The sequence below is a fragment of the Cajanus cajan genome, chromosome 11 (assembly GCF_000230855.2).
Source record: "Cajanus cajan strain Asha chromosome 11, NIPB_CcT2T_4, whole genome shotgun sequence".
Taxonomy (NCBI): domain Eukaryota; kingdom Viridiplantae; phylum Streptophyta; class Magnoliopsida; order Fabales; family Fabaceae; genus Cajanus; species Cajanus cajan.
The window spans coordinates 29,129,993-29,149,699 of record NC_138527.1 but is presented as its reverse complement, the minus strand read 5'-3'; the positions used below and the strand labels follow the sequence as shown (position 1 = coordinate 29,149,699).

At 33.7% G+C, this 19,707-nt stretch overlaps 3 protein-coding genes, 1 long non-coding RNA gene and 1 pseudogene across 6 annotated transcripts; 1 reads left to right on the top strand and 4 right to left on the bottom strand.

The window, feature by feature from the left end:
• Window positions 1-33: 33 nt before the first annotated feature.
• On the bottom strand, window positions 34-5,281 carry LOC109801544 (uncharacterized). Its single transcript, XM_020362642.3, has 13 exons — window positions 5,101-5,281; window positions 4,943-5,004; window positions 4,332-4,409; window positions 4,148-4,226; window positions 3,894-3,964; window positions 3,603-3,704; window positions 2,580-2,669; window positions 1,923-1,997; window positions 1,634-1,666; window positions 1,357-1,434; window positions 969-1,037; window positions 674-786; window positions 34-433 (listed from the first exon to the last, which is right to left on the bottom strand). The coding sequence occupies exons 1-13, from the start codon at window positions 5,159-5,161 to the stop codon at window positions 412-414; spliced, it is 933 nt and encodes a 310-aa protein (XP_020218231.1). The 5' UTR covers window positions 5,162-5,281; the 3' UTR covers window positions 34-411.
• A 4,142-nt stretch (window positions 5,282-9,423) lies between these two features.
• Window positions 9,424-10,978, top strand: LOC109799854 (uncharacterized). The gene is made up of 2 exons (XR_002239902.3): window positions 9,424-9,667; window positions 10,244-10,978. It is a non-coding gene; the product is annotated as an uncharacterized LOC109799854 (long non-coding RNA).
• Window positions 10,979-11,661: 683 nt separating this feature from the next.
• Window positions 11,662-12,880, bottom strand: LOC145953495 (putative LRR receptor-like serine/threonine-protein kinase At1g14390). Its single transcript, XM_083067463.1, has 4 exons — window positions 12,668-12,880; window positions 12,397-12,449; window positions 12,209-12,320; window positions 11,662-12,123 (listed from the first exon to the last, which is right to left on the bottom strand). Exons 1-4 carry the CDS (start codon window positions 12,878-12,880, stop codon window positions 11,803-11,805), a joined length of 699 nt encoding a protein of 232 aa, XP_082923589.1. The 3' UTR covers window positions 11,662-11,802.
• Window positions 12,881-12,954: 74 nt separating this feature from the next.
• LOC109800894 (putative LRR receptor-like serine/threonine-protein kinase At2g02780) lies at window positions 12,955-16,102 on the bottom strand (annotated as a pseudogene). The gene is made up of 5 exons (XR_014430639.1): window positions 15,964-16,102; window positions 15,307-15,381; window positions 15,018-15,050; window positions 13,384-14,654; window positions 12,955-13,119 (listed from the first exon to the last, which is right to left on the bottom strand). The product of XR_014430639.1 is annotated as a putative LRR receptor-like serine/threonine-protein kinase At2g02780 (transcript).
• A 244-nt stretch (window positions 16,103-16,346) lies between these two features.
• Window positions 16,347-19,488, bottom strand: LOC109800893 (POLLEN-EXPRESSED TRANSCRIPTION FACTOR 2). Of its 2 annotated transcripts, XM_083066715.1 has the most exons (2): window positions 17,765-19,488; window positions 16,347-16,488 (listed from the first exon to the last, which is right to left on the bottom strand). In XM_083066715.1, exons 1-2 carry the CDS (start codon window positions 19,472-19,474, stop codon window positions 16,348-16,350), a joined length of 1,851 nt encoding a protein of 616 aa, XP_082922841.1. In that variant the 5' UTR covers window positions 19,475-19,488; the 3' UTR covers window position 16,347. The 2 variants fall into 2 exon arrangements, with proteins under 2 accessions (XP_082922841.1, XP_029127410.2); XM_029271577.2 differs by lacking the exon at window positions 16,347-16,488 and having other exon boundaries at window positions 17,574-19,485.
• Window positions 19,489-19,707: the final 219 nt, after the last annotated feature.

Here is a 19,707-nt window from a genome sequence, read left to right as displayed (position 1 = left end):
AAATTAAATTGCTGACCGAAAACCTCACCAAGCTTCACAAAATGTTGACGTGTGATATAATATAAAGCTGGCGATGATGTTCATAATAAATCACTAATTCATGAAGACAGAAGTCATGAATCATACGCCAAAAGCGACTCGCATAAGCTGATGGCACCAAACCAATATACACTTTGACAGCAAAATTTTATTTACAACATAGAATCACTATTCACTAACTAGATTATTAAATGTTATCCAGTCTATTAATACTATGTATAGATAAAAACTTGATGTGAAAATCACAACTGCAATCACAAGTATGTTAAGATTTATCATGAACAAGTGAACTGAGCTACTGCTGAATAAAAACAAGGAAAGCCGAGGAACGCTTCCTTAAAAGCTTGGTAATCATGATCTTAGACTTTATCATCAACACCTGGTTGAAGTAGTCCTGCAAAATCAAAGCTTCTTCGTATCAAAATACGCAAGCAGATTGAACAGTTATAAGCACAAAGGAAACAACTATCAAGATCTCGATTTGGATGAACGTTAAGAGAAGTTCCTGATATCAATTAAATTTCTCATTCCAGTCTCGTACTTATCGATAAACTGAAGTGATCAATTACTAGGCAGAGGAAAAATTGCCCTTGGTTACGTTATTTAGAAAAATATCAAATGAGAAAATTCAAACCTCAACAATGGCCTTCGTTGCAGCTCTAGTTTATCCATACCATCTGGCATGATCGTATCTGAAGCTGACCTGTCTAAACCAATAGACAAAGTTTCTGCAATGTCTTTAAGACCCTGTCCCGGCAAGTGAAAACAGAATAATTGAGCATATTATAAAAAACTAAATTCAAATTGCAGTGGATACCATATCGTATGGATATAAATACGATATTAAAAGCATATTGACATATTATGGCCAAACTCGTTTTTCAGTAGGAAAACAACAGTAGAAAACAAAGCACAAGGTAGAAGAACACCTTCAGATTTGGAGTTCCTTTATATGTGAGCAAATTGGGGGACTTCCCTGGAAGTTTCTGTTTCTCCAGCTGAATATTTACTAATTAACATCAGATCATTATCTCAACAGGAAAGTACAAAAAGATATAATAACCAGAGCCACCCGAAGAATTAGAAGAGCTGAATAAAGTGCCAGTACTGTAATTTTAAAGTCGGCTCTCTAAATATAACCTGTTCAAGCTAATCTAGGTCTCTGACTGTCACTTTAACACTCAACAGATAAGAGGGTGATAATCCAGCCTCTAGAACATATATAATTTTGTATATTTAGCAGTAACAGGTAATTTGAGAGTGACTAACAGCAAAAGAGAATATAATTATAACAGACATTGAAGAAAAAACTCCAACCTGCAAACTTTCAGGCATTTTCCGTGCTTTTCCATGTACAAAGTCGATGAGATATGCCAATCCATGATTTGCATAATCCTGCAGCCACACTACTAAATCAATATTTTCTTTTGGCACATCAACAGGAGTAACCATTTTCATTCCAAGATCTTACATGCATACCAAATCATTCTAGCAATTCGTTTTTTACTCTCATCAAGAGATGTTCCATATAAAAGAAACAACATGGTCTATGACAATGACATATTCCTATTTCAAGAACAGGAAAAAGCTTTACCTGCTTATAACTCAAGGTAGCCAGCCTTTCATCCTGCAAAGGCATAATTATACAACATAAGAAATTAAGAATGAATCAAATAAATGAGATGGTAAACACAAGCATATGTGTGTGCATGAGCACTCACATATAGGAGCAAATAAAACTAACCAATGTTGAGGAAACATAAACATCATATTTACATTGTTACAAATTGATAGATATTTTCATTCCAATGAAAATTAAGTAATCAAGCCAAACTTTGATAACAATTAACTAGCCACTGCATGAAAACAATCATATTACATACCAATGTTTCCACCGTTTGTTGCAAGAGACCCAAGTCATCATGAAAATTAGTGATAGTACTTCGAACCCCAGAAACCTGTGAATGTTGTATAACAATTAAACACAGATTTGATTTCTTCCCATAATTGTAAAAAAAGAATAAAAGGTGATCAATTGTAAAGATACAGTAGCTGGTCTTCTGAATAATATAAAATTTTTAATTTAAAAACAATTATGTTGGATATTCTACTGCCATGAACAGAAACCAAAACATAGTGCTCCCACAGTAAGACGTATAAGGGAAGATGTATGGAGCTTATCTAACATTATAATTGATATTCCATTATAATAGAGACTCGAGCATTGTAAAGTATTTAGTGTAATGACTAAGTATATATCACAACATGACAGGACATGACAGGCATGTAAACCACTTCATCACTGATCAGGATGAGATCAAGACAGCCCAATGGAGAATTTTAATGTCTTATTACCACATAATATTCACTAACATAGATATCCATCAATACTTTTGAGTTTAAAAATCAATTACATCTAAATGAATGTTGGTTAAGTTGTCTGATAAGAATTCACTAGTACAAACCAGTACATATGCTAAATAGAAAAATAGTGCAAGAACAGGTGCAAGTATAGAATTTGTAGGTGTCAAAAACCATACCTCATCCTTAATTGACCGTGCCAACTCATTCTGCTTGAGCATTTTGTCATCTAAATTCTGAATTCTCTGGGTCAAATGCTTCTTGGCATCCTACCATCAAAAGAATTGAGTAAAAAACTTGGTATTATGTCATATACAAATTAATTTTCATGTTAAATGTTTCAAACATGAACATATTTGGACAAAATGTGAGTTGTTGTAGCACACATCTCCCCCCTTACCAAAGACAACAGATGCCTTGGACTCTGTTAAAATGTGTTGGTTTACTTTATTGGCACACATGCAAGAGAGGGGGGGGGGGGGGGTGAGAGTTCTATTAAAAATTAAATTACACTGATTCTTTATTACATACAGAAGCAGTTTAATACATTGTTGGCAAAACATTTTTGTGATGGGAAAGACCATTTCTTTTAATTATCCAATGTTAACAACAGTATGTAAGCTACTCTTTTCATTTTCTCTTCCTAATACTAAAAGAGTTCCCCACCAATAGGTCCTGGAGTAAATTGTTAAGGTCATGGTTTAGAAACTACTGCCTCCTGATCACTGCTTAACGAATAAAATCTGGCCAGAACAGATTAAGCTGTTTATTCATGGATTTGGGAGTCCTATATAGTTTTGCAGAGGTTGTTTAAAGCCCAACACTGTGACTGGCTCACGGCAGCTTATAATATGTCTTGACCTCCTTTTGAGTTTAGAAGCATTAAATTTATTAAATTTATATTTGACTCTTGAACAGTATTTTCTACTCCAACCCTACACAAGTCATCCTGTAATACAAATCAAGACACAACTAATACTTTTTGCCAATAGATAGAGAACTCAAAACGAAACACCAAGCTTGTGAGTTGTGAATCATATTAATGAGTGATGCAAAATATTTTAACCACTAGGGTGAATTAATATCAAATTCTACATTAAGGGGGCCTCATAGCTTTCAACTACACAAAGTATGCAGAGCCTAACAAACATAGTTACATAAAGATATAAAAAGAAAATCCCAAACAGTAAATGGACACCTACAGCAATGACATCTGAGGCATGCTGCAACTTTTTTGTTAAATCTGCAACAGCTTTTTCCATATTCCGTTTAGTCACATACATAAGATCTGAGAATGAAATACCCTGATATTGGAAAGGAAAAAACAGCAATCAGAATAACAATCCGTTTTAAAGAATTATGGGGTGATAACGATTTGCTACATTTAAATAAGGGAAAACTTAGAAGAAAAATCTGGTAAAAGATAAATACAATACAATGTCAACCATAAACCAATGAAACTATTCAAAGAAAACAGGAAAGCAGTTCCACACCTTCCACCACATGTAACCATAACCCAAAGCACCCACAGCAGCAGCTGGAACGACAAGGGATGAAAAATTACCTGTTCAAAAGGACAAACATTTAGAAAATCAAAGCATGGGGCAGACAAAATATAAAATTGCTCTACGCCAACACCACTCATCAACCAGTTGACAGCCTATGCATGAAATGCAGATAAACATGAAAAGTAAAACAAGGCATCTTAAGCAGCAGCTACATTAGATGGTATAATAGGTTATATTACTTTGTCCAGAACCCCCATTCAGTACTGTGATTGGCCTGCTTGATGATAACTGCCGAACTTCATTTGCTAAACGGCGCACCTATAGCAAAGGCAAGCAATAGTTTCGTGACAACCAAATTCAACCACTTCTCCGTGTTCATTTGGTAAACAAAAGACACCAAAACATATTCAACCAGTTCGTTACCTGAGCAGCTATGGCATCAGCATATTCACTTTCACCTTCAGCCTGATCCCCAGATTTTTCCAATCCCTTCACAAGCAACTACAACCCCAAAAATAGTAAAATTAAACATCATCAGTAAATTTATAGAAAAAGTAATATCGAGAGTAACAAATAGAATGCAATAACCAAGCTTCTGAATCCAATAATTAGTCCTAGAAACCAAAAAAGAAAAAAAGAAAAAAAAACTTAATTTACGAGGACTACAGAAAACAAACGCTGACCACTGTATTTAGCTTTAGCTTAAGACAACCATTCCAAAATTGTGGGAACCAAAGGCGTTTTACGGTCACAACCACTGACAATCACATGAAGTTAAAAAACGAATATTCCGAAACCCTAACATCGGTTAAAACCGAATCTTACAAAACTGAATCATCTCCGACTCGCACAAACCACTATTCGTTTATTTATACAGAACCTCCTCGACTCTAACAACACCATTCCCGAAAAAAAAAAAAAAAAAGGAAAAGAAAAGCAATTATAGAAATTTGGCACGCGGATTTCAAAAATTTAAGCTAAGAGATAATAGTAGTAAAGCGTTGGAACGCATAGGAAAGTGAAATTGGAAAAACCTGAAGGTCGCCGATCAAATCGGACAATTTTCCGTTTTTGATGAGGACGGTGCCGGTGTAACCTGAAGGAAGAGAGTGCACGAAATAAGTGATGAAAGTAGTTACTGATATTCGATTGTGTGTGTGTGTGAGAGAAAGAGAGAAAGAGAGAGAGGTACCTGCTCCAGCTATGATGAGGATCTTGGAGATTCCGATTCCGCTTTGCATAGCCATAGCCATGGCTGTGGAAAGAATGAGAATGAGAGTTGATGCGCTCTGTGCGACTCTTAAATGCTTTGACTACTCATCCCACACGAGAACGGGGAAGGGGGAACCGCCTCCTCAAACGACTTCGTTTTGCCTCCTCCTACTATCCCTGTCTCACGACGGCTAATTTACCCATCAGCAAATTAAATTTTTATTTATTTAATAATGTAAACAAATAAACCTATTTTTAAATCGTGTTATTATCGCAAAAAATATTCATTAATTTAACTATTATAACCTTCTTTTCAAACATTCCAACTACGTATAATTGTTTATTTAATTTATTTTTTTATATAATATCTAATTCATATTATCTCATATATTAATTATTTTTAAACTAAAATATTTTTAATTCATTTGTGTTTTTTAAATTTAGTAAAATATATTAATTATAATTTTTTTTAAAAATGTCATAATTGGTTTAAAAAAATATAAATATTAATTAAAAAAGATAAGTAGTATAAGAATAATTTTAAAAAAAATTATAAATAAAACAATTTTATTATTATAAATTAAATTAATTATTTTTTTAATCTTGATAAGTTAGATAATTAGGTCTTTTATATAAGAATAAATGAAATATAAAATATGAAAAAAAAATTAATATATTTTTAGTCTTTATAAAATGAGTGAATTTTGATTTTAATTTTTATAATTTTAATTTTTATTTCATTTTCATCTTTATAAAATTTAAAGTAATTAATTTTGATCCTAATGATCAAGTGAAATAATATATAATTATAAAAAAGGTTAAAAAAACAAATCATACAATTAAAAAAAAAGTAAAATAATCTTAAATAAGATATCAAAGATTACAAAATAAAAAGATAGTTATTATTGATAGAGTGGATAATTAATTTTGTTTTATACATTTTGTTTCCTCTATTTTACCTTAAGAGAAAATTTTGTATATGAAATATTTTTACATTCTTAAAATCTTAAAGTAGAAATCTTAATTTTTTATGTTTAGTTTTTATTTCACAATAAGAAATTTCTTTTTTTTAAGGGAAAAATAAGAAATTTTTAATAACTATTTTTATCTTACTTTTAAAAAAAAAATCTTATAAGAAGGGTGAGAATCCAACTTTTTCGAATTAGGAAAAAATTATGATATCCTTTTTTTTTTAAAAAAAAATCTCTTTCTCTCCCATTTTCACTCCCCCTTTCTTTTCCTTTCTCCCTCTCTACCTCTATCTCTGTCTCTCTCTACACCTCTCCTTCTTTCTCCTGTTTCTCTTTCTTCCTCTCTTTCTCACTCCTCATTTCTTCCTCTCTCCTTCTTCCTTTCATTTCTCTCTCTTATGTCAATTTTAATAATATTATTAAAGCATATTTTATTCCTATATTAATGATATTTGTTAATACTCTTTTTTTTATAATTTGAATGAAATAAAATAATATATTTTTATTTTTCTAAATTACAATGTAGCATTTTTTTATTGAATTTTATATTTAAATAATTTTAATAAGATATGAGTAAATATATATATATATATATAATAATGAGTTTCTTTTAATAAAGGATATTTTTGTAAAAAAATATTTATAAACATAGGAATATACTATTGTAACAAAATATTAAAAATTTTAATTAATAAGAATCATGTATGGATATTTTTAAAAACTTTTATGAGTAATTAAACATATAATAATAAAGGGGTATAAATATATGTAGAGAGAATAAATCAAATGCTTCCAAAAATAACTATTAGTAAAGTTACTCAACTTAATAACTCATGTTGAAAAAAAATTTCTAAAATACTTTCACACAAGATAAAGATTCGTGTTTAATAAACAAATTTAAATAGAGTTTTCAATAATTAGTTTTTAATGATTTTTAAATTTTTTTTTACCTATTCTAACATGTATTTATCATATATATTTTCAAGATAAATTTAATAATTTTTTTAAAAATATCATTAATTTTAAATTTAATTACCAATAGCAGAAAACGTTGTATTTTTTTTTTGGTAGAGTGAGAAATTTAAAAAACAAATACCAAAAGGAAAGTAAGAATAGCCAAGGGGTGAACACCCACATCTTACTGCCTCAAGAACAAATGCAAGAGGCTTAGAAAACGTTGTATTAGAAGATAAAACCAACAATACAAGGTTAGAAAATGAATCCCCATTTTTTAAAATTTATGACTTATTACCCATTTTTCAATATGCTAAGACCTGCACCAACAAAGAAAATGAGTAACTGCTATATAATTTGCGAGCTGTGCCTGTGCTGTGTTGCATCGATATGGTACGAAAACGGGTACAGTATACGTGTTTTTTATTTTTAAAAACTTTATGGTACCTTACGGGTAACTTAATGTAATTTTACAAATATTTTTTTAATTATATAAATCTAAATAAACTGTATAAACAATAAAAAAAATCACAAATAAACAAAATACTTATCACTTGAATTATAATATTAAGAATAAAAATCATAACAGTTGAAACATGATTATAATAATGTACATGAACTATGATACACACTTTAAATGTGATATATATCACATTTTAACAATTTCAAATTTCTATCTCATCTTTGTCTATCATATGTAAAAAGAATTGTTTCTAACACTAGTTCATTGAGAGAAAATTCAATAGATCTTATTTATCTTTATTCAATATTATGTATTTTGTTTTCACCCTTTATATTACACTTGCTCTTTCTTGAGAGGAGACATAGATTTTTATGTATAAAATGTAAATTTTCAACTCTTTTTATTATATATATATATATAATGGGCAAAAGAATATGTTTCAAATTCTTTCACAATAAAAAAAAATGATAATTTTGACTAAAATTTCAATACAACATATTGAAATATTGAAATTTGGGGATTATTGCACTATACTTGACCTACCAATCCTTTGATTTTATTTTTTAAATTATTTTTTGAGATATATAAATTTTATTTTTTGGACTTAGATATATGAAACCAAAAAGTATCCACATATATCCAAATTAAATAATTATTTTATTTTAAAAAAAAATATATGTTCTAGGAGCATACCAAATAGTAATCCCCCAACATGTACCAAATACAGATACTTCCTCAATACATATATGACATGAATTTTGGAGTTGTCATGATTTAGAATTTGCAAAAAAAAAAATAATGTCTTAGCCAAATCATAAAATGTGTATTTATATAATCAGTAACGTGCATTCCAAAATAACGAAACAGAAAAATATGAGTTTTAATGGATTAAAATGAATCCACATTTACCTGCTCCAGACAGAAAAACAAAAACACTAAAAATCTTTATAAAGCAATGAAGTTGTTTTCTATTCCTAACTTCCTTGATACCGATGGTAACATCCTTCATCCTTCTCCTCTAAGAAGAGGAGTCTTTAAACTAATGAGTAAAGATAAACCTGAAATTGGTGTCATGAGTTTCACAATCAAATCATCTGTAACCATAAATATTGCTGGACCCTTGACATAACCTTTAAGACTACTGCACTGCATATAGATGACTTGAGATCCACTAAAATTCCATTGTACGACCTAAACTCATAGTTATTAGTTCTATTCGATCGATCACTATACTTGTTTTCTATAAAACCTCTACGTTGATAATAAGCATGTTATTCATATATTGGTAACATCTGCTTGCTCAATTTTAACTGTGGGGCAATGCGAGGATCAATTACTCTTTCCCTCACTTCCTTTGGTACCAAATATTTGTCTTCACTGAAATCAACTATGCTCTTTTGTATAATTCATCAATGCTACCTGCGGAAAAGTACTCTCCCAATATGCGCACTACTCTTCCCAAAGGGAGAGAGAAAACTAAAAAGGAAGTCCACAAAATCTTCTTCCTATTGAGCAAATAATTTACTATCTGATTTTCTCATAACCAGTTTCACTTTGATTTGAATAGTACTACTGATCTCAACAACAGGTGGAGAAAAACTTAGATTTTGGCAGCAATGATTTCTTTACTCGGAACAAATCCGGCAGAGTTGACTTGGCCAACAAAGAACACTTTAACAGATCCAATACCTGCACAAAAAAATAGTCAATAAAAAAATGTTATGTAGGGGAATTAATTAATCAATGAATTAAAAATGAAAAACTCACAAGTGATACACGTATAAAGTAAGAAAGGACATGTTTGGGTAAAAACTAAACATGAGTACTTTTGAAAGATAAAAATAAAAAGAAAAATGAATATAAGTTTCTTCATGAATTAAAATTAGTTCATGTATTAACTAATCTGAAAAAGTTCCAAGTGGTTGTGTTTGTTCTTGGTTTTCAATAATGTTTCGTAGTTTCTTCCAATGGATCAGTGTATCTGCAAGAGAATAAGTACTATTTGCTTTTGACTAGTTCATTTACTTCAGTAATTTTCAGTTCTGAGCCCCTTTTCCTTGCCCATTTTAGTTTACGCAGATGGAAGCATATGCTTGGACATTTTACAAAATCAATGGAGCCCAATTTATGATGTAGCTGCAATACTTACCTCAATTCAGGTCCTAGTTATCCTCTATCTTTTGACATTGCTTTAAGACTATTAATGTTGGCATTGAATTTATGCTTCTGTGAAGTTATGAAAAAGCTCATATGGCATTATTTTTTATAACTGTTATTGGTATGGAGTATCAACCAATCTAAAAAGTCTTCTGTTGTAACCATATTTTTTTATCACAAAATTTGTATTCGATACCTTGCTTAAAAGGACCTAGTCAAGTACTACTTGGATCAACGTAATTAGTGTATCATAGGTAGATTCATGTGCAATTGTTAAACCAAATCTGTCTCTGAACAATACAATTATCTATCAGTTTAGATCTTGCAGTCATTTATTCTTTCCATTTCATCTTTTTCTTCAACTAGTTAAGAATCTACGAAGTGCTAATTCAATAGCAACCAACTTCATTGTTTTGTAATCTCAGATTTTTTCCTTCTTAAATAGAAAACCATAAGAATTTATTGTAATCATTTTAATTCCATCACTCAACAAATTAGTAAGCATTTTGATAGAATGCATTTTTTGTGCATTGTTCTGAATATTTTCTGTTCACATGAAACTGGATTTCCTGTTGCAGTCGTTGCTTTGCGACCCAAATCCTAACTCTCCAGCGAATTCAGAAGCGGCTCGGATGTTTAGTGAAAACAAACGTGAATACAACAGAAGAGTAAGAGAGATTGTTGAGCAGAGTTGGACTGCTGATTAAGTATCTTGGTGTTGCTGTTAAAAGGTTTTCAAAGGATCTGATTGAATAACCATTTAAGTACTTTAAAAACATTTGTGTCTTGTAACCCTTGACAATGTGTTTGTTCAAACTTATATGAATGGACTTATGATCTCTATGTTGAGCTGAATCATGTTTTGTTCAACTCATTTTGTTTCATCATTATAACATTATAAATTCGTTAATAGCTATGTTGCACAAATATGACATAGAACTGTCATCTTCTCGAGTTTGACATCTTTTTAGAGCGGACACATTATAGATATGCTTCGAAAATTTTGATGGACTGTGTCCACACAAATTGGGTACATCTCCATCACGGGCACACGTAAATGATCACGGACACATATAAATAAAAATAACACGTAAATGATCACAGCCACATGTAAATATAAAAAAAATTAATAAAGGGAGGATTTGAGATATAGAAAACATTGTTGTGAAATATAATGTCTCTTAACAATTTATTTTTGAGACTAAGTTATTATCATATTAATGTATAATTTTTTTTTCATGTTATGTATATTATATATTATATATATGTCATGTCTATATGTTTTATATTTTTTTTTTTTTTATTTTGCCATATCCTCATATCCATGTTCGTGTTGTGTATCCATGTCGTGTTTGAATTCATGTTACATATTTAGCAAACAATGTTGGACCTATGATCCAAACAAAAGTTATTTCCCGAAAGTTTCAAGGAAGGGGAACAAGGAATTGATTGGTAGAACCAAAATATGAAAACTTGATAGATACTTGAATAATAATAGCAATATAGACAAAAGCTGGCATTTTAAGAAAACTAAATATATTTACAATATATCTTTAGGCTTTGTTTGTTTACAGTTTCCAAAAGCAGATTTCATTTTCCAAAGTTTTTTTGTTTCCTCAACACATTTGAAAGTGATTGTCCTAAAATTCATTTTTGTTTTTTTATAAACAACTGTTCTCTAAACACTTGAAGATGAGATGAGAAAGCATCTCTCAGCTATTTTTACTTTTGGTTTTTAAAACAATTGTTTTGGAAACAATTTTTAAAACTTATTAGACTTTGAACACGTACAAAAAAGGTCCTGAAAGGCATCTGAGAAGAGCAGATTGCATGGTCTTTGGTCCTATGAAAGGTGGAGGACGAGACTCAGAAGGATATAGGAGGAAGTTGTCGAGAGATATCTCATGGTAAATAATATCTCTGAAACTTCGGTCTTTAGCATAATCAAGTGGTGTTGAATGGCCCACGTAGCCATCTCACCTAATGGAATAAGAAATTGATTGCTAACTGCTACTTACCATAGAATTAATTTACAAAACAACTTTTAAAACAGACGAGTGAGGAGTGAATAAACAAGCCCTTGTTCTTTATGATTAAATAACTTATAAACTACGAGCAAACAGTTTTGCAGCTAAGTTTACAATTTTGTTATGAAGCTTATACCGCTGGTCCTTGCCTCTTGAACTTGCACGGAGTACTGCAAATTCCAAAGAATATCCTCTATGGAAGGGCGATTGCTAGAAACTTTGCTGAGACAACTAATGGTGACCTGAACCGCAGTCCTCAATGATTCATGCACATAAGTTTCTCGGAGGGAAGAATCCACCACACCCCTTAGTATTGGTGATGCAACCCTTATAGATGGTGATGCACCCCTTAGAGATGGTGATGCACCCCTTATTGATGGTGATACACCCCTTAGTGATGGTGATGCAACTTCTGATAAGCCTCTCTCCAGCTGAACATGACCATAGAGGACATTAAAGATAGGAAAAACATATCCAATAGTACATATCTGACTAAGGATAAAATGTCACGTATACCTCATCCTTCAACTTCTCTACTTCACTGGAAGAAGTAACTAGTTTGCCAGTGATAACTTCAAGTAGAATAACACCATACTGATAGATATCTTCCTTTTCAGCATTATTGGTGCTGCATGTTGGGATAACATGTTATATTTTGGATGTATCAGTGGATGAAAGATATAGATAATTAAACTGAGAAATACCTGCCAATTTGATTGGAGGCTCTTTGTTCATAAAGTTTGCTGTCATGACCTTTCTAAAAATTGACGAAGGAAGATTTCATTAACGTTAGACACTTTGAGAGAGGCATTGAAAGCAAATATTACTAAGAACTAGTCATCAGAGATCGCATATCAACTAGTAATATAAGAAAAATAGAATATATGAGTGAGGACAATTTTCATCTTAAAAGTCTATATTGTAAAGTTAAGTTAGGTCGTTATCAAGATCAAATTACATAAGTTCTGTTCTTACCTTGGATGGCCATGGAATGCTGTATCCATTAACTTTAGCATTGAGGCTATCATCCAACAGAATATTCTCAATCTTTATATTGTTGCCAAATATGCCAGGACTAGTTCTGGTGTGTAAAAACTGGATTCCTCTTGCAATGCCTATGCTGATTGCCATTCTTTGGGGCCATTTCAGCATTTCCTTTTTTCTCCTATCTGTTTCATGGAATTTCATGTTACATTTTTTGGTCATAACAAGTGTTGATTTGCTCTTGCAGTTAATTTTTTTATGAATATTTTGTTTACCTGCAAGATAATCCTTCAATGTCACGTTTGTGACACGCTCAATTCTCAAATACAATGAATATTGTGCTTATAATTTGGGGACGGTCCTCATGAGTAATGACAGAGTGTCCAAGAACACTCACCAAATTTCTGTGCCTTAAATAGGGTAATACCTTCAAGCTCTGAATACTGTTTTTGTACAAACTCTTCTGCTTTAGTTTTACACAATTTGTACAAACTAGTTTTAAAGTTGATAATAGAGATTCAAAACTAGTTCTCAATAATGTCAATAATCACATAAAGGAAGAAATGTCCCTAACAAGTTCGTTTATATAAATATGGATCAAAGTGAAATATATATTAATCTCTCAAAGAGAGAAATGCAGTATAATTTAAACACACATCAAGATATGAGAAGTTAATTTATAATAACAATAATAATAATGTCCTTACTTGCATTAATATTTGATGTTGGATATGCAGGGACAGAAAATTTATCATCAGCAGAGATGTCTTGGTTATAATTGCTGTCTGCTTTTTCTGCTTTGGACTTCTTGAAGATGCACAAAATGAAAAGAACCAGAAACCCTGCAGTTCCCACAATACCTCCAACAATACCAAGTATTAGGCCTAGTTGCATCTCTGACTCCTTCTGCTGGCTTCTATGTGGTGGTTTAACAGCTAAAGCCTCCACTTTCTTGCAATATGAGGATGGATGTTGACCATTTAACCTTCTAGTTGTCAAACAATTCCCGGCATAAAGTGTTGTTCGATTTGAACCCTTTGAACTAATACATGATGGCAATTTTCCCACCAAGACGTTGTGTGAGATATCAACAAATGCCAAAGAAGAACTGCATGATACATTCACAGAAAGGGAACCACTTAATTGGTTTGCAGCCAAGTTTAGGTACTTGAGGAAAGGAAGAGAGAAAATAAATGATGGGATATTTCCAAATATCACATTGGAAGAGATGTCAAGTAGCTGAAGTTTATAAACATGCATGAGCTGTGGAGGAATTCTACATCTCAAAGAGTTGTCTCTCAAGATAACCCTCACAATATTCTTGCTCAGTGAAGGGAATCCAGGACCCAATTTGTTGCCACCTAAGTTGATCTCTTCAAGAGAAGCCAGTCTCCCAAGATCAGGCACACTCCCATTGAAAAGATTTTCAGCCAAAACAAGACTCCTGATGCTTCTCAAAGAGGAAATTGATGATGAGATTTCCCCATAGATGAAGTTTGAGCTAATATTGAGCACTTCAAGGAACCAGAACCTGTCAATCTTGGATGGCAAAGGACCCCACAACCCAAGTGACACCAATGACAACACCTTCAGATTTGAAAGGTTTGTCAAGACAGTAAAGAAAGACTCAATGGAGAATCTTTCTGAGAGAGTCTCAGATGAATTCCAAGACACAAGCTGAGTTTTGTGAGGAGAATGAGAAGTCTTGTTCCCAATGATGGTTAACTCGGTTACATGGCCATTAGAGCACATAAATCTTGAGAGACGGTGAGGGAGGGAGGGAGCAGAAGTTGTTCATGTTGTTCCATCCTTGAAGAGCTTGAGGATATCCAAGAAGCTTCTGAACTTGGAGAAGGATTCTGTTCTCACTTGTCGTTAACTGTGCACTGGGAATTGGAGTAAGCAGCACAAGAATGATTGCAGGAAACAAGTAATACAAAGAAACCAAGAAAACCTTCATTTTCTGAGGATCAGACACCTGTGTAGCAAGACAAAGAATGGTGCTAAGTGTCTCAGAAAGAACAGAATATAACTCTATTGCAGAGTTGAAGCTAAAAAAATCGAAATATGCCACCTAGAAGATAACAGTAATAGCAGCAGTTATTGCTCAAAAGATTAATTATATGCATAATCCTGCAGCCACACTACTAAATCAATATTTTCTTTTGGCACATCAACAGGAGTAACCATTTTCATTCCAAGATCTTACATGCATACCAAATCATTCTAGCAATTCGTTTTTTACTCTCATCAAGAGATGTTCCATATAAAAGAAACAACATGGTCTATGACAATGACATATTCCTATTTCAAATTTGACAAGAACAGGAAAAAGCATTACCTGTTTATAACTCAAGGTAGCCAGCCTTTCATCCTGCAAAGGCATAATTATACAACATAAGAAATTAAGAATGAATCAAATAAATGAGATGGTAAACACAAGCATATGTGTGTGCATGAGCACTCACATATAGGAACAAATAAAACTAACCAATGTTGAGGAAACATAAACATCATATTTACATTGTTACAAATTGATAGATATTTTCATTCCAATGAAAATTAAGTAATCAAGCCAAACTTTGATAACAATTAACTAGCCACTGCATGAAAACAATCATATTACATACCAATGTTTCCACCGTTTGTTGCAAGAGACCCAAGTCATCATGAAAATTAGTGATAGTACTTCGAACCCCAAAAACCTGTGAATGTTGTATAACAATTAAACACAGATTTGATTTCTTCCCATAAATGTAAAAAAAGAATAAAAGGTGATCAATTGTAAAGATACAGTAGCTGGTCTTCTGCATAATATAAAATTTTTAATTTAAAAACAATTATGTTGGATATTCTACTGCCATGAACAGAAACCAAAACATAGTGCTCCCACAGTAAGACGTATAAGGGAAGATGTATGGAGCTTATCTAACATTATAATTGATATTCCATTATAATAGAGACTCGAGCATTGTAAAGTATTTAGTGTAATGACTAAGTATATATCACAACATGACAGGACATGACAGGCATGTAAACCACTTCATCACTGATCAGGATGAGATCAAGACAGCCCAATGGAGAATTTTGATGTCTTACTACCACATAATATTCACTAACATAGATATCCATCAATACTTTTGAGTTTAAAAATCATTTACATCTAAATGAATGTTGGTTAAGTTGTCTGATAAGAATTCACTAGTACACACCAGTACATATGCTAAATAGAAAAATAGTGCAAGAACAGGTGCAAGTATAGAATTTGTAGGTGTCAAAAACCATACCTCATCCTTAATTGACCGTCCCAACTCATTCTGCTTGAGCATTTTGTCATCTAAATTCTGAATTCTCTGGGTCAAATGCTTCTTGGCATCCTACCATCAAAAGAATTGAGAGGAAATTGAGTAAAAAACTTGGTATTATGTCTCTTTATCTCCCATATAGTTGTCCACATAGCCCATACAGCATATTGTCCAAAATATAGGTCTCTCATTTTCCAAAAAAAGAAAATGATGAAAATTTAAACTGCAGCAAAGAAGACCATATGCTTGTCAAAACTGCAGATTTGTTTGAACTACAAAGATATGATGACCAAATCATGGTAAAAGAAAAAGAGGGTAAGAACAAAGAAGGGAAATGGCACAAGGAAGGGGCATAAAATAGGAACATTAAACCAAAAATGTTACAGACGGGTCAAAAACATCATTATAGAGTCCTCCTAATTCTGAGTCTTTATAGAATTCACACTGGTAGGTGGAAGTTGAAGCCAAACAAGAAATGCATACTTCAGGTGATAATACACAGGACACCTGCACAAATAATTAAAATTACAAGGGATTTAGTTCATTGAATCTGCAATAACTAATAATCCAGATAAAAGAAATACTAACAGCCATAAAAACAACAAAAAAAGGGAGATGGAATCTTGTTAAGTAGAAGATAGTAAACTTTATCATATAGAGAAGAAAAAGAAAGGTAGCACTTTGAAAATCAAAGGGGCCTACAGGCCCCATACAACTAACTAAAATGGATTAGGATGTGAACAGACAATACCAAGAAATAAACTTGATGGTGAATACTTCAATGATACTGAACAAACTATAGGCTGAAAAAGTAAAAAAAAAAAATGCAGAAAAAAAATCATAATGAAAATAATACAATAATATGATTTATGTTTATACATGGTAATGCAAAGAGATTGAAAATATGTGGGGGGAAGCATGTCAAAAACAGTGCTGTCAAACTTGCGTGGATCATTTGATCCACAATTCAACAAGTTTTTTTCCTCCTTCACAAGTCATGAGTCAAGCTGGATGACCAATGCAGGTGGAGTGGTTCAGATCATCATCTAAGGCATTTCATCATTGGAGTGGTGTGCAGAAACACACCATGGGTGCAAATTGGGTAGGTCAGGTCACACAACCCAGTGTAAAAAAGAAATCTGTATATTTTGTGCCCTAATTGCTGTGCCTATGACCTAAGTCATAGTCAGACTCATTATCAATCCAAGAGAATTCCTAATAGAAAATTCAAGAATCGGTCAGTGTTAATTGCCACACTTTTGCAGCATGCCTTGTGATTATATTTAGTAATTTGATCCAACAGAGAAAAAAAGGCGGAGGGGCATAATATATAGTACTAGAAGGATTTCAAAGGTGTGATGCTGATAAACACTAGCCTAATACTCCATTATATGTAAGTATTTAATTTAAAGTCAATATAATAATAGTATTACTACTGCAAGCATAACCCAACAACACTCTCAACATGTGCATAAACTCAGTAGCTGAAAGAGAGGAGAAGAGTAAGGTGCAGTGTAACTGTAATTCTAACAGCAATCACTCAAAAGCAGTGCCAAAGTAACATGTATATATAATTGTATAAAATCAAGAAATAAAGAAATGTAATTGCCATTATCAATCCATTTATAAAAGTGCTAGTACAAAACTTGCAGCAAGATAACACTTGCTGCTCTATCATATGATGGTTGTCAAGGACAAAATGTCAACGGGTAATTAAAAATTACAGCAGCAGTATATCTGAAACTTTTCAAAAAAATGCCTGTATATCTGAAATCTGTCATACAATGCCAGAGTTAAACACATGTAGATCCAGTAAGGTATTGTAATGCCCCTTCTCAATTTCCTCATCTTTTACTCGATGAAGAACAAGGGTCTCAATAATCAAGTCTTCCCAATCAACATCATCAACAACCGTTCCTTTTCTCTTCTTCCTTTTTCTTTCAGGACAAGAGCTATCTAAAATCTCAGTATCACCCCCATCAGCATCTAACGGATGCATGATTCTTTTTATCCGCACCTTAGCAGCGTTGATCCTCTCCTGCCTCATTTTACATTTCAATTGACCAGCAACAAATGATGGCGGCAAGGTATCCACTCCAACATCTTTCTCCAGCAAATGTCTAAGCAGAAGCTTTTTGCTCAATTCTGATTTTCCATCCCACCATTCCCTACACTCCAGAAGATCAAATCGTAAACTTTTCGTTTTCCGAATATTCCTACTCCTCAAAGTCTCAGCACAACGGTTCTCATTCAAAAACTTCTCATACAACATGGACAAACACTCATGAGAAATCTGCAGCCTGTCAGCACCCTCAGCACCTGGCCTACCAGCATTACGACTCTTTAGCATAAAATACCGCGAATCCTTCCGGGTAGTAACCCCATCAACCCCATATTCATATTCACCATCATGCCTCAAGCATTCAGCAACCACATCCTCCAAATCCACCCTAGGTCGATCAAGACTCTCCCTCCCCTCCCTCTTCTCCTCAGGCTTCAACATAGACTTCCTCTCCATATACTGAATCACAATTGGCGCATTCTTGACAATGTTCTTCATCGTAACATCCTTCCCCCAAGGCAACACCTGAGCAGCTTTCACAAGCGTCTCAAGCAGCTCCTTGTACCTAGCTCTACAAGTGGAAACCCTCGAATGAACCTCCTTAGCCAATTCATCCATCCTCACACCAACTCCATTCAACTCCGCCACGAAAACCAACACCGCCACCACCAGCGGAATCGGGCGGCGGCCGGTGCTCAGAAACCACTTCACCGCACACTGTATCAAAAACACCCCCTGCTTCATCATCCTCTCCGCCACACTCCTCTCAACCGAGGCAAAACAGGCGCAATTCTTAATCGTACGTTCCAACGAATGCACAATGTCAAACTCAGGAAAATCAGGTCTCAAATCAAGGAAATCAATAACGCGAAGAATCATCCTACCGAGCTCGTAAACGCCGCAACCGACGGCGGGGGCCACCTCCGCCATTGGCAAGGGGCGGTCGTCCCTCCGCATGACAACGTAGGCGCACGCGCCGACGAGCACGTTGAACCAATCGCCCTGGCCGAACTCGCCCTCGGTGATCACGGATATCATGCTTCTGATGTCGACGCTCTTGGAGGATAACCCTAACCGGTAGGTTAGTTCGTCGATGGAGTTCTGCGCGGCGAATAGCTTCCTCTCGCGGTAGGAGTAAACGTTGCCGGAACCGGCGGTGCCGACGTGGACGAAGGTTCCCGTGGGACCGTCGAGGCCGCCGATTTGGGCGTCGAATTGGTCGAACTGCTGGACGACGCCGCAGGAGGAGCAGAGCAACTCGCCGGTGTCATCGTCGCGGATGAAGGAGGTTTTGCCGCACTCGACGCAGGGAGGAGTCATGGACGTTGCGTTATGCGTGCAGAGGAAGCTTCGTTTGAGTTTGGAGCGAAGAAGAAAGAAGAATACGAGAAGCGAGGAAAAGCCCAATGCCACCGAGTTGGGTTGGGCCATTCTCCTCTTGCTTTCTGCTTATTTGTAGTTTGCTTTTCTTTTTCTTTTTTTTAAACCAATAATTGTCGTAAGAAGCAAAGCGAATGCTTATAATAAATGTTTTATCTATGTAACAATCTAAAATATTAGTAAAAAATAATCACAAAATTTAATACAAGTATTCAAAGACAGAAGGTGAGGCTACTTTTTAATAACAAGCAGTTCATTCAAAATTTATTGCGCTCAAAATTTTT